Here is a 14308-nt window from a genome sequence, read left to right on the forward strand (position 1 = left end):
CCAGGATCTAATGCCACAGAGCCTGGGCAATGCTCACATTGCTCTAACAGCTTTCACTCTGGCACTGTCAATCAGTCCTTTCCGGGATGTGCTGTGCTGATGGACAGAAGGAAGGGTGAGAGGGAAACAGAGATATTCAGGCAAGATTTTTGCCATCTTTAGCTTGGCTGTGATTAATTACAGGTCGATACTTGGTACTCTCAGGCTTTTATAGCTCATTAACATCAGTGTCGAGGTATAAATTTGTTCTATTGCTTGCCGAGAACGGGGGGCTGCCTAGAAGCACACACTGTAAATGTTCACTAAGGGATGTAAGTGAGACACAATTTAGCTGACCAATTGGAATCCTAGGTAGAAGAAGAATGTGTAGGGGTTTTGGCTGTGTATGAGATGACATGTGTGGGGGCACGTGCACGTGTTTGTGTAAGAGAAGGAGAGGGAAAGGACAGAGATGGTGACGGTCGCTTTGGTCCTGTGTGGAGCTGGAAGAAGTCAGTAAAAGGGAACCAGGCACTTATTTATTCCCATCCCTTGGGATCCTTTTCAGGTTGCCTACCTAACTGAGCACTCCTCTATCGAGAAAGTCTTATTAAATGCCCTTGTAATGGGAAAATGCAACGTCAGCTCCCAGCCTTGGCTCTGGGGAGTCCCAGCTCTGTCTCTTTAAGGAACCCAGCGAGTCGTGATGTTGCTGTTGGTATTGCTAAATCCCCAGGAGCCCAGTTAAGAAAGGGGCAGCTGTCTCTTTAAGTGTGATTTCCTTCTATTGTATTTGAATCGTGATCAGGAAAAAGGAAATGAAACCAGAGACCCGGGGCTGAGCCACGGAGTAATGAGAATAATAGCGATGCTGCTCTCTCCATCTGCAGCACATCCACCCGGCTCCAGAGCATGTTCAGAGCTGCCCGGGCATCCAGCCTGAGCAGAGCCCGGCGAGCTCCGGGCTGAGGCAGCGGTGGCAGCCGAGGCGGCCGCGTCCTCCCCGCCGCAGGAGCCGCAGCCGCGGCCGCGGGAGCTGCCCCGCCGGCCGGCGCGCAGGAGGAGCGCGGCGGGGATGGGAGGTCAGAGCCGGCGGGGATGGGGGGTCAGAGCCGGCGGGGATGGGGGGTCAGAGCCGGCGGGGATGGGGGGTCGGAGGGGATAGGGGGTCGGATCCGGCGGGGATGGGGAGTCGGAGCCAGTGGGGATAGGAGGTCAGAGCCGGCGGGGATGGGGGGGTCAGAGTCGGCGGGGATGGGGGGTCGGAGCCGGCGGGGATGGGGAGTCGGAGCCGGCGGGGATGGAGGGTCAGAGCCGGCGGGGATGGGGGGTCGGAGGGGATAGGTAGTCGGAACCGGCGGGGATGGGTAGTCGGAGCCGGCGGGGATGGGTAGTCGGAGCCGGTGAGGATGGGGAGTCGGAGCCGGCGGGGATGGGGGTTCAAGAGCCGGCGTTGCTTAGGGGGTCAGAGCCGGCAGGGATGGGGGGGCGGGGGGTTGTCAGAACTGCGGGGGATGGGAGATCAGAGCACGCGGGGATGGGAGGTCGGAGGCGGAGGGGATGGGCGATCAGAACCTGCGGGGATGGGATGAGAGGTCAGAGCCCGCGGGGCAGCCGGCGGGGACAGAGCCCGGAGGAACAGCGGCAGGAACAGAAGCAGCAGCAGCAGCAGCCCCAGCCCATATTTCTCTCTCTCCCTTTCACAGGAGGAAATCCTGTGAATGTCATTGGGGGGCGGAGGGGGAACTCAGCTGGTGAGAAGGCACCGAGAGCAGACAGCCTTTGCGGGGGCGGCGGGGGCAGATCCCACCACAGGAACGCTACAAAGGAACAATCCCTGCCAATGTCATCGGCCATCGAAAGGAAAAGCCTCGATCCTTCCGAGTAAGTGGCGTCTTTTTCTTCCCGGCTTCCCTCCTCCCTCCCCGCGAGCCTTCCGATGGCCACTCATCCTCCCCACCGGAGCCACTGCACCGGCTCCGCCGCCACCGGCATTGTGTGCCCGGCAGCCCCCTTCCCGGCAGCGGGGAGAGGGTGCTCGGCAGCAACCCCCACCGCTCCTTCCCTCCCCCTCCATCGCCTGGCCGTGCCTGCCGAGCCGCAGCGGGGGCACCGGGAGCGCTCACCGGCTGCGGGGCTGCTCCGGCCCCGCTCCTCCCCGCTGCGGGAGGCGGCCGCGGGGCTGGCGGTAGAGCGGGGGTTGGTGAGAGCTCCCCAAGTTGCTGGAAAGAGCAGCCTCCGGGCTCAGAGGGGTGGCGAACCCCTCGGGCAGGGCATTTTCTAGCCGCTCATCCCAGCCGGAGCCGCTGGGAACGGCTCAGGGAGAGCGAGAGCATCACGCTTTCCAAATCCGAAGGTGTTTTTCATTTGGAGGGATTCTTTCTGGTCCTCCTTTGATCTGCCCAACTCGCTGCAGTGAAAGGTCAGAGCTGTTATCTGTGGGTGCCCCACTTCCACATTTTCAGAAGGCAACTTTCAAGAGGTTGTATAAACTGCTTTGGTGGGGGCTGGGTGTTCTGCAGAGGGCATGTGGAAAGGCTTGATTGATGGGACGTAGAAGGTGACAATTTCCAGGAGTGGGTTTCCCACTCGGGGCAGGGACCAGCTCTGGTGTCCTGATCCAGGATTTCGGGCTGTGCACCGCAGCTGTGCCGTCCCTCCCGTGCACACGGGCATCCCACGGCAACTCTGCACCAAACCAGCCACTTCAGCCCTGTGCAAGCTAAGAACTGCACTTACACTTGTCTGGAATCGTGATAAGAGAGAAGGAAAGAAAAATTATAACATCTCTGTTCTCAGATAACAGTTATAACATTGCTCTTCGTAAACTTGAGTCATTCGTGACTTGTTTCCTGTCAGACACTAAAAATGCCATTGCCTGAAGCCCAGTGTGAACACAAGGGAACAGGGTTTTTTTTGAGATGAAATCAATTAATTCCATGTCACATCTGATGGTTTATATTATACACTTGCTCTTCTTTTATACTGTTTTTTAAAGAAGCCACAACCCAAGCTTCCAGGTACACAATATCCAGCTTTCAGCTACAAAGCTGTAGTCAACTTTATTTATTGACCTACCTTGTGTTCTAGTGACTGAAGTCACTGCCTTTAGAATTCTATGGACATCAAAAAGCTGATGTGTAAAGCAGCAATTCTGTTCTGCATAAACATCCTCCAGGCTCTTCCGGAGCTGAGGGCTGTCAGAGAAGCCAGGCTTGTGATTCCTGGACACCTAGAAGATGAAATGTTTTGGGGTACGTCTGAAGTTTCAAAGAAGGGATCATAAAAAGAGAATAATGTGCATTTGCTGCTTTTAGAAGGCTCTTAAAACTTTGTCAGAGTGGAGCTCACATGTTCAGAAAGGGATTGTGGAGGCCAAAAGAGTAAAGTTGAAAAAACTAGAGCCTAATCATACAGTGTTCCCATGATCTTGACAGAAACTCACAGGTCAGAGAGCTGGTAGGAGAGAGGATGTGATGACACAACTTGCAGGGCACAGCAGTTTCAACTTAGAAGAGTGGAAACCAGAACAGAATATAAACAGATAATATCTTAGGGCTCAGCTTGCCTAAATAAAAACTGCAGCATCAGTTTCTCAGCACAGAAGTTCTCAACTAGTGGTCGTTTCTCCCAGCTGAACGGAGTAATTTTTGCCCAGCAAACTGCTGATCCAGTAAATAAGCACTAGTAATAGAGGCTTTTTTCATGTTGTTTGCTGGAAACTGGGAGTAGCCTGATCCTTCTCCATCAGTGTAAGGCTCCTCTGCTCCTCTCAGCCTAAGGGAGGACAGACCACTGACAGAAACAAAGCATTAAGTTCTTCTTGCTCTGTGTTAGAGCAAGAATCCAGTAACATGTGAAAAAAACTTAGGGCTCCTCTCTACCAGAGATTGAGCACTTTGGTCACCATCCAGCAAAGCACAAATGTGCAAAGAAACATAGGTCTTCCTTGCCATTAGCCACAGGTTTGCAATCAAGCAAGCACTTCAAGGATTGATCTGATGTTTTTCCAATTCACTTCTATGGGATTTGGATGAGGCTTTTGGTGACAGCACCACGTCACTGCAAACCTGGCACAACTCAGCTCGGGTGCTTTTCTTTTAAGGGTTTGAGGGAGGTTTTTCTGCTGCTCTTTTTTGTTGCACAAAAAGGCAAAGAGGAAAATTCCTTAATGAAGTAGCCTTGAAGAAAATTCCTGCTTTATCCCCAGGTATTATCAGAACCATCCTAGATTTTAGAGCTTCTTAAAAAGGGGAAAAAAGAAGGTGCATGGTCAGTGCTAAACACCACAGTAAAGATTGGAGCCTCTTTACATGCAGGGAGGTGTCAATCCCAAAGAATTCCTTGAGCTCTGTTGGCATAGACCCATCCCAGGGGATTCATGTCCTTAGCTGAAGGGGGAAAAAAAAAAGTCCTGCAGTAACATGAGGTGAAATTCCAGCTCTATTAAAAACAGCAGCAAAACTTAAACCAGTTGGACAATAGTCTCATCTGTTGTGTTTATTCATTTGGTGCTCCTCAGAGAAACGACATCCTTAGACTTAGTCTTCAAATTTACATTTCCCAACGGGCAGTTGACTGCATGGAAAATCCCTCAGGTCCTTTAGCCCTTGGTGGGACAGAAATTCATGGGACAGGTATTCCCTTTGCTTCCAATGACACTGCAGCCAAAGCCTGCAAGCTCAGGTTTACAACATGGGCTCGTGTCTTTTAGGGTTCATGCTCAGATGCTTTATGGCACTGCTGGGGTTCTTCAGGAATTTATAGGTAAATCCAGAGGTCATCTGTGTTGTTTAGATCACTTACAGTTGTTTATAGGTTTACAATGGGGAAAAAAAAGCGCATGTTTTAAATGGAAATGAAAGTATCAGTGTGTGTTATGGACAAACCAGAATGATTTCCAAGTCTGAAGAATACAGTAAGAACTTTGTGGTAGCTGACACTCTTCAGCCTGCACAGATATAACCAGTGTTTCAGTGAAATGGTCAATCCAGACAGCATTTTGCTTGCACCTTTTCAAATGTGCAATCTCTGATTATCCAAAAGTGTTCTGTAAGAAGTGCATGGACTGAAACGTGGGACTGAGCAATTTGTGTCTTGTCCAGTAGAAGAAAAATGGTGTATCCACACAGACAGTCACGTCCTGGTATGGGAACAGATGCCTTTGCTGTAGTGAAGGCACATGGGTGGTACAGAGCTTGTCATGTTTCTGCATTGTTATTATTAGAAGACAAATGAAAAACATAGGTAGTGAATTTTTGGATACTTGTATTAAGTCCTTATATTTTGTTTGTTTTTTTAAAGCAAAAGTCCTTCTCCCTCTCTTGTAAGAAAGGGATAAATCATTGACTCCACTGGGCAAAGCCAAAAGAGGATGTCACCCCTCTTCTAACTTGGCCGAGCTCGTGTTTCGTTTTGGTTTTATTCTGGTGGGGTTTTTTTCCTTCTCATGAGGATGCCTTCAGAGCAGATTTTCCTTCTCCAATGATCCTTTCATTCCCTCAGGGAGCCGGTGGATGAAGTCCTCCAGATCCCCCCTTCGCTGCTGACATGCGGCGGTTGCCAACAGAACATCGGGGACCGCTATTTCCTGAAAGCCATCGACCAGTACTGGCACGAGGACTGCCTCAGCTGCGACCTGTGCGGGTGCAGGCTCGGAGAAGTGGGCAGAAGGCTCTATTACAAACTGGGCAGAAAGCTCTGCAGAAGGGACTATCTCAGGTACACTCATTCTACCCTCGCTTCCCTTCTCTCTGTCGTTTCAGCTTTGCTCAGGCATTGAATCGGTGAGCGAAGAGTCATCAAGAGTTCCTTTTTGACTACTCTCAAATGCAGAGCCTGATAGGAGTTATGGTTGTATAACACAGCATCCTTTGCAATCTCAGCTTTGCAACGTGGCCTCATGTATTTTTGGGTTCATGCACAGATACTTTATACTGCTGCTGAGGTTCTTTGGTAAGATAAACCCAGAGGTTATCTGTGTTGATTAGGTCACTCACAGTTGTTTATAGGTTAGATCTTAAAAACCTTGCTTGAAAGATTGCCAGCAGAAAATCCCTTTTCCTGGAGAAGAGGAGGCTGAGGGGAGACAGGATCTCTCTACAACTACCTGAAGCGAGGTTGTAAGCAAGGTGAAGGTCAATCTCTTCTCACAAGTAACAACTCACAGGACAAGGGCTTCAAGTTGCACCAGAGGAGGAAGAGCTTTTTCCCTGAGGAGGTTGTTAGACACTGGCCAGGCTGCCCAGGGAGCTGGGGGAGTACCCCATCCCTGGGGGGATCTCAAAGCTGAGGTGCTGAGGGCCGTGGGTTAGTGGTGGGCTGCGCAGGGGGAGGGAAGGGAATGGATTCCAGGAGCCAAAAGGGCTTTTCCAACCAAACTGATTCTATGATTCCAAGAGCACTTTTTAAATGAAAACGAAAACATTGCTACACAAAGGAGAATGATTTGAAAACGTGAAGAACATAGTAAGGACTGCCAGGACTCTGGAGTTGTTGGCATTTGTCAGTCTGCACAGACGCATCCTGATAGCTCCAGGTGAACCACGCAGGGCCAGCGTGGGATTGTGACAGGGAGAAATCGGGAAAAGGTGATGAATTTCAGCAAGCTCCCCCTGAGATGACAGTGAACTGCTTCCCCTGAGTGGTTTTAAGAAGCTCTGTGCTTCTCCAAGCATTGCCTTGGAGCTGGAGGGTATATAGAACCAGGTGCCAAGACTGGCAACCGATGAAAGATCGTTTAGTTCTCTCATTTAAGAACACAGTATCCAAGGTAACTGGATGGAATTCATTTTCCTGATGCAGTAGCATCAAACCTAGAAGAGATGCTTGATTCCACTAGCTAGCAGGGCTGCTGTACCTGCTTGGTGCCTGAATTCACTGCCTTTGGGACATGATTTAGTGATGGGTTTGGCAGTGTGAGGTGAGTGGTTGGACTTCATGATCTTAAAGGTCCTTCCCAGCCATAATGATTCTGTGATCCTATGATTGCATTCATTGATTCCTGCCTATTTCTGCATTGCTGGTAAAGTTACATGGGATGCTTTAAGCAGAAGGATGCTATGTGAGGATGCTGTAGGCTTATTGCAAGGCTTCTTGTGAGGATGCTGTAGGCTTATTGTGAAGCTACAGGCAGTACAGGAAAGTTTGATGGCACTAATTTGGATCCAGTGGGTTTTTAGTGTTCTCCTGGATACACAGCAATTTACCCATATTGCTGACTCAGATCCTACAAATACACTTGTTATAGGTATTTTCATTAACTACCCTCTGCCTGTCTGTTTTGCCAACATTTCTAAGTAGAATGGCTCAGCTGGGACTAAGATATTTCACAGGAATTGATAACAAAGGATCTTTATGTTCTTGATTGCAATTAAAGTGCATTGATCCTTGCTGTGCTGGTTGGGTACCATTTCTTCTAATGGATCCCTAATGTGCCCATGGAACAGAATAATGCCATTTGGTACTTTTTCAGCTGCTTTACTGCAGGCTAATTTACCTGCTAATAAAAATGAACCCAAAATCTCAGTGGTGTTCCTAATTACAGTGTCCCTGAGCTTTACCAATGGGAGTTTTGCTAAGCAGAAACTAAACACAAGAGTCCATCAGTGATCCAGTGCTAATTACACATTCCAAATCCTTTTCATCTTAAAATGGAAGCAACTGAAAGTCTGGCAGCACCATCCGTGTGAGTCAACATTTTGACTCATTTAACAGTGCAACACACAGTATCTTCCCACTTTAATGAAGAATTTGGCAACCTTTGTGTAACCTTCGGCTTGCTTTCGTTGGGCAGAAGTAAACACTGACATCTCCTGGTAGACAAAAGAAGTTATGTCTTTCTCCTCTTAAAGGACTCTCCTAATTCAGTAGGCATCCTTCAGGTGATCAGAAGCAGGCACAGTGCATGGGGGAGATGTGGAAGAGGTGGGAAAACCTCTGTGTGTGGAAAGTTAAAAGCAATATGTTGCATTTCTCCTCCTTTTTTTTAAGGAAAAAAGAATACTCCTGCTCACTTATTAATGATTTGATTTGCAGTCCCCATAGCCAGCAGAATGCATGAAAAGCTGATGTTCACACACAGCTGAGTGTGTCTCACTGCTCCAGCTGAGTGGTAGCATGTGCTGAGAGGGGAATACATATCTAGTGCCTTAATTAGAGGCTCCTTTTCATAGTCAGGACCATCATGATCTCAGCAGGGATTCTCAATGTGGATTAAAGAGCCGTCCACATCACCAAATTGCTTGGGCTAGTGTGTATAGAAGGTCTCAGCATGTATTCTTCTGGAACTCAGCAGGAGTGACTCCATGGATATAGAAATGTTTGGGTTTGAAAGAATCTGCAATGTGAAGGCAACAAGAAGAGCCAAGGGAGTTTTAGACCACGGCCGTGTCAGCTCCTTTCTGTGAGCTGCTATAGCATCAGTTGAAGATAGGTCAAATTTATCAATGGAAAGGTAATTTCTATCAATATAACACAACTTTATGCTGTGGTCTGGGGGATCTTTACTCCTCCTGGAGCTGCTCAGCAATTTGGGATAAGGTCATTGATCAGAGAAGTCAATTGTGTTGAAAAGAGGTGGGGATCTCAGACTTTCTCCTTTGATTTCTGGTACTGTTCAGAGTTTAGAGTTGTGCTCGGCAGCTTTCCACATCACCCCTGTCTAACTTGGCAAGCCTGTGACTAACGGACTAAGGCACTGATGTTATGTTCCTGTTTTGATTTGGGTTTTCCCATCTCCCCAGCAGAGGAACTCTGCTCACCTCTCTGCTGTTGTTGTTTCAGGCTCTTTGGCCAAGACGGCCTCTGCGCCTCCTGCGACAAGCGAATCCGGGCTTATGAGATGACCATGCGGGTGAAGGACAAAGTGTATCATCTCGAATGCTTCAAATGTGCTGCCTGCCAGAAACATTTCTGTGTTGGGGACAGATACCTCCTCATCAACTCGGACATAGTATGTGAACAGGACATCTACGAGTGGACTAAGATAAACGGAATGATCTAGCAAAGACTCGCAGTCTATAGAAGACATCTCACGGGTGACACTGGTGCATAGCTGCAGTGAGGAGATCATCACTTGAGCTATGGGCTTTGTCTAAAATGGGGGGAAAATACCACTGAGTCAGCTCTTTGCAGGCACTACTATGTAGAATGTAAACTGCATATAAGTGAAGAAGGGAGACTTGAAGCAATAGTAGATAGACTGACTTCTGATAACAAAAGGCGTATGGACCGTAACTGACATCAGCCTCGTAGGCGAGAGTTGGGGAACAGACACAACGTGAGAATGAATTCTCATAGCTGGAAAGGAGTAGGGACTTCTGTAAAGAGACCCTTATGGCTTTGTCACCTGCAGACTAGGATTGTGCAACTGAATTTTCTTTTCATCTTGTTTTAGTTACCGAGTTTAGAAGACAGCTCCTAATGTAGACGTGAGGAAGAGCACTGGAAGAAAAAGGCCACCATTTGTGTGGTCATTCCATACAGCCTTACACTTTGAGTAGGAGGGAAAGTGGGAAGAGGCTGGGAGTTATTTTTGCATGGTTTTTGTGGTTTCTTTTTTTTCTTTGAGAATGGACAGTGCATCCTCTCGTCCCAAACTCTTCTTTAAACAAATCCTGCTGAATAGTTGTTTCCAGGCACTGCTGTTTCAAGATGAGATGTTCCACAGATCATTTCTATACAAATATAAATCTAAAGAGTTGTTCAACTATTTTATTAACTTAGATTATATCAATAAAATATTTGTGGTGTGTAGTAAGACTCTGCAGCTTTAATAAAAATAGCAGAAGGTTTGAGTGTTTTTCTTCTTCTTTTTGGAGTTGAGATGGATTTTTGTTTGTATTGCTTCTTTCTTTCTGTAGCAGGGCTTCTACACTTTGTCTACTGCCTGCTGGATCCACTTCAGGTTGCATTTCAAAGCAGCAATGTGAGAACACTGAGGTCTCAGTAAGCCTTGGAGAGTTCTTCAAGCTAAAGAGAAATTAGATAGCGTTGTAGGAGAAATTAGATAGCGTCGTGTGACGCTGGGGCTCTTTGGTGTTTCTGAGGATGTTTTGAGGCTGGTGGCCCACAGGGAAATACAGTTGGGTGCTACTTCACAACAAAGAGCCTATCTGATCCCAGAGAAGATGATGTAAGATTAAAGTGTCTTAGAAAGGTAGCTTGTCCTGAATTTGCTCTGGATTATTGAATCCATTACAGCATCACTAGAGGAAATCAATCCTTGCTAGCATTTAGAAAGAGCTGTTCCTGCAAAGACTGTTGTCACTTGCTTCTTAAGCAAAAGAAAGTTTCTTAGCACTGTAGGAGCACTAAGAACAAGAGGAGTACACCTGGTCAGGCAAAAGGAGACACTTGATATCTTACTCCTGCAGAGACAAGTAGTGGATGTTTGGGCAACCTCTGCATGAAGCCTCTTCAGCTTGCAGGAAGCCCCAATGAGTTTCGTTGTCAGTGTGCCTTCAGATCCCTCTGCTTAACACCAACCCACAGATCCTTTGTCTGTGAGTTTGCCTAGCCTCTGTTTTGACTCTCTGGCCTCCATAAAGTCCCAAAGTACCAATTTCCACAGTTCCATTCCATGCTGTGTTTATTTCAATACCTGTTGCTTCAGTGGTTGACTATCACATTATGACAGATAATGATCATTTCCTATCACTTCCCCCTCCCCTAACTCTTGTCTTTAAAGACCTATATCATATTCCCATCTCATTTCTCAGATGACTCAAGTCCCTTCTTGTATGAAAGCTGCTGTCCTGCCTCTGGTAATCTGTTTTTCATCTCTGTAGGTTCTCTGGTTCTACATTGTCATTTTTGAGAGTGTCACTAGAACTGCACGTTGTCTTCAAACACACTGGGAAAACAAAGCTTAGAGCACAGTTGAACAAGTGTGACAGTCCACTCAGAAGACTGTTGGTAGGCCCATACACCCCATCACATGTAAGGAACAGCATGTGGATATCTACTTCCCTCATTTCCAATAAACTTGTCACCTAGGGATCTCTCATCCAAATGGCAGTACCCACCTATGACAACATTTCACAATGGATATTCTGAGACCACGGCTTTCTTCTCTTGCTTTCTTTGTCACAACTGGCAATGGGGACAAAACCTTTCAATCTTACTACCAGGGAAGTTGGAAACTATATAGAGGACTTCTTAATATCGTGCTTTAGAAGCATAGTTTGATTTAGTTCTTCTCAAGTGACTTGCTGACCTCTGGAGGCAGTCGGTATGATTTTAATTCTTAGCCTAAAAGTGTATCCCTGCCAGCACAGGCAAAGAAGAAATGGACCCAAGGAAAATACAGCTATTATTCTTCAGGTCAGTGTGTGGGAGCACATACACACAGCAAGCTGCACATCACCAGATAAGGCAGCACCATCCCATAGCAAATGCCTTTACAGGTCATTGTGCCCTGCTGTGATGTCTCACAGAGCCTCTCTTTTCCCCCCAACCCTCCTTTCCCCCCACAAATAGAGCTCTATAGCACTACTGCACGAGCAGGGCAGAGGAGTGCTTATGGCTTCAAGAACTTTTACTAGTTTGTGGTAAGAGATTTTGCAAATGATGGCAATCAGATATAAAGCTGATTTTTCTGTAGTCACACGCTAACAACAGAGAAGAGCAGGTATCAAAGGGAGTGTTGCACACTGGGACTCTGCTCCATCTCGTGATGCTGCCAGCTGAGGGGTCTCTGAACGAATACCATGTGTTTCAGACCACAGCTAGCTATCTCCTGATGGTCTTGACTGTGTGAGGGGCAATGGGAGATAAAATGATCTTCCCTTTGGCAAAGAAACCCATGATTTTGGCTTTTCAGGGCTTCATCTCACATGCATGATGGTGTAACTGACTCTGAAGCAACTGGAATCACAGACTTATACTAGTATGATGATAGTGTTGATGTGGTCAGATTCAACGGGCATCATTACAGCAAAGAGTTTTGACACTTGTTCCCTAAGCCCTTTCCACTGTGGTTTTTAACCTTATTCAGGGATGCTGCAGAGCTGATTTCCATGATTCCACCTCACAGAGAGGTTTGACTGAAAATTTAGTGTAAGGGATCTTGTCATCTCATCTGGGTTGAGATTAGGTAGGAGTGTCAATAGTTCAGGGAGGCTTTGTGGTTTTCCACCAGTGAGACCTGTGTTTTCTCCCTACCTCAGAAAGTAATTCCTGTGTGACTTTTGGCAAGGTAGTTCTGCCTCTCAGCTGCCAACCTGTGAAATGGAGATATTATCACTTACTCTGTAAAATACATCATTTGAAACTTTCTGATGGGAATACACTCATTATTTTGTGTAAGATATCACAAGAGTCATATGAATAGAATTGTAAAGGAAGGATGCTGTGGGGTCCACAGTGGCTATTTTAATCTCATTCACCAGTTATATTTCGTCTATGTAACTTCAGAAAGGGCTTAAGCTGAACTGGCAAATGATGCCTTGTGCCAGAAGAGCCTCCTCTTGAGCAGTAGCATTACTCTGCCTGTACCATGATACCAGTCTGTTGGTGGACCCGTCCTCATTAGATTCCTAACTCTTGCTCTCCCTATCCAGGAGGAGAGAGAACAGATTTGTCCTGGAAGTAGCGAAACCAACACTTCACCTCTGTCCTCATCTCAAGTACCTTCTTTACAGTAAGGACTCTCTTCTGGAACAACAAGAAAACAAAAGTGGTGCAGAAACAGCAGCAAAAATAAAAGCAAAGCTGATTTAAAGTCATAAGCAAAAAGCACAAACCCCTGACCGTGACTTCATCAGCTGATAGCCACTTGCACTGTCCTTTATATGTTTTTAATATCAGCAGTATTTTAAAAGGCGTATCATCCTTCAAGATTTCCCTCCTTTGTCCCCATTATTCAATGTCATGGTAGGAAGATGAGAGCATTACCATCCATATCACTTTTTTAATTCCATGCCCTTGAATAAGGGCAATAAGAGCCCTGCATAATAGAGTTTTCAGCAGAGAGTCAATGGGAATCGGTTGTTAATTCAATACAGGATACAGAAGCTGTCTGTCTCCCATCTCTTTTCTCAAGGTAATACTGTGCCTCCAATTGTCATTATAGCCCAGAATCAAATTATTTGAATTCTGGACACATCAGCACAAAACTGAAGACTCCCTGCCAATTTCGTGGGCTGCTTGGAAGAGAACATCAGAGAGCATCACTCATTTATATGACTGCCAGCCTCAGACTGTAAATTCAGAAAAACAAGGTGGCCTCAGGTGCTGCACTTTAACATTTCTTTCTGCTCCTGAACCACCCTCATTTACCACCCTCATCACATAGGAAGTAACATTTTATCCCTGAAAGGCAAAGCTTTCAAGCATCTGCCAGGGCGAGCACAGATGCTGTATGGCCAGAATGTGGATTGAAAATGAGACTATTAAGTATATTAATTGATAACAGTCACTTGAGACTTTGAAGGAGATTCATGCCACTTGGAAAAATAATCTATAAAGATTGTTGTTGCTCTAAAAAGGCAGCTCAGCATCAGCTTATTTCACTTGCAGCAGGTTCATCTCTTTTATAGAGCACACTGCACTGCAGGCAATGGGAATTTTAATGGATGCTGGAAGAAATGATCTATTCCTCTGTCCCACGACTAAAAAGAAACCATAAAAAGGCAGAGAACAGAGAGATTGAGATATGATATCAGAAAACATGTAAGGAAAGATAATTAAATTAAGATTCAGAAGTGTGTCAAGGAGATTAAGATTAAACTGGCAGAAAGTCAAACCTTGTTTGAAGGAACTTGTTCCCTCCTGCTGTGGGTTGTTTTGTACCAGGCTAATGAGAAGGCACATCTCTGAAAGGTTCCTAACAAACCAACAGATCTCTGATGGTTAATTAGTAAACACCGTTTGCAGGAGTATATACCATGTTCTGTTTAGTGCTTTTCAAGTGCCTTGCAAGCATTAAGGTGTGTGTGCTTTCCTCTTCTCTTGTTAAGCTACAAGCCCTGCTCCACAGGCAGGGAAACTGAGGCACAAAATGAACAGGACCTGCATAAAAACCACCCAGTAACTCAGCCAAACTTCTACAAGAGCAGAAGTCAGTTCTCTTGGCTTGGCTTTGACCATTTGGAGTGGTGGAAAGTAGCTGTTACTCTGCAGTGTTGAGAGAGGAACAACCTATTAAAGCCATGACCCAAGAGAGCTTTTGCTATGTGCCAGCTTCCTCTCACACAATTCCTGAGACTCCAGCTCTTCAGGGCTGTATCTTCTTGGGTTGGCTGGGAAAAGCTCACACTAAGAAGGCTGTGAAAAAAGCCTGGAAAGGAAGGCAAGCTTTTGTTTTCTTGCTTTGGTTAATCATTGA

At 46.5% G+C, this 14308-nt stretch overlaps 1 protein-coding gene across 2 annotated transcripts; it reads left to right on the forward strand.

Annotated features, from left to right (window-relative positions):
* Positions 1-478: 478 nt before the first annotated feature.
* LMO2 (LIM domain only 2) lies at positions 479-9773 on the forward strand. 2 transcript variants are annotated; one of them, XM_061999849.1, is made up of 4 exons: positions 479-1061; positions 1686-1863; positions 5485-5700; positions 8764-9773. In XM_061999849.1, the coding sequence occupies exons 1-4, from the start codon at positions 1055-1057 to the stop codon at positions 8981-8983; spliced, it is 621 nt and encodes a 206-aa protein (XP_061855833.1). In that variant the 5' UTR covers positions 479-1054; the 3' UTR covers positions 8984-9773. The 2 variants fall into 2 exon arrangements, with proteins under 2 accessions (XP_061855833.1, XP_061855832.1); XM_061999848.1 differs by lacking the exon at positions 479-1061 and having other exon boundaries at positions 1551-1863.
* Positions 9774-14308: the final 4535 nt, after the last annotated feature.

This window comes from Colius striatus, chromosome 7, assembly GCF_028858725.1.
Source record: "Colius striatus isolate bColStr4 chromosome 7, bColStr4.1.hap1, whole genome shotgun sequence".
Taxonomy (NCBI): Eukaryota; Metazoa; Chordata; class Aves; order Coliiformes; family Coliidae; genus Colius; species Colius striatus.

What these genes read in the sequence shown, in the direction of transcription:
- LMO2 (XM_061999848.1), top strand. Translation starts at nt 1,568, where the DNA reads ATGAGAGGTCAGAGCCCGCGGGGCAGCCGGCGGGGACAGAGCCCGGAG. An exon ending in AAAAGCCTCGATCCTTCCGA is followed by an intron (nt 1,864 to 5,484) that starts GTAAGTGGCGTC and finishes TCATTCCCTCAG; the next exon opens with GGAGCCGGTGGATGAAGTCC. An exon ending in TGCAGAAGGGACTATCTCAG is followed by an intron (nt 5,701 to 8,763) that starts GTACACTCATTC and finishes TTGTTGTTTCAG; the next exon opens with GCTCTTTGGCCAAGACGGCC.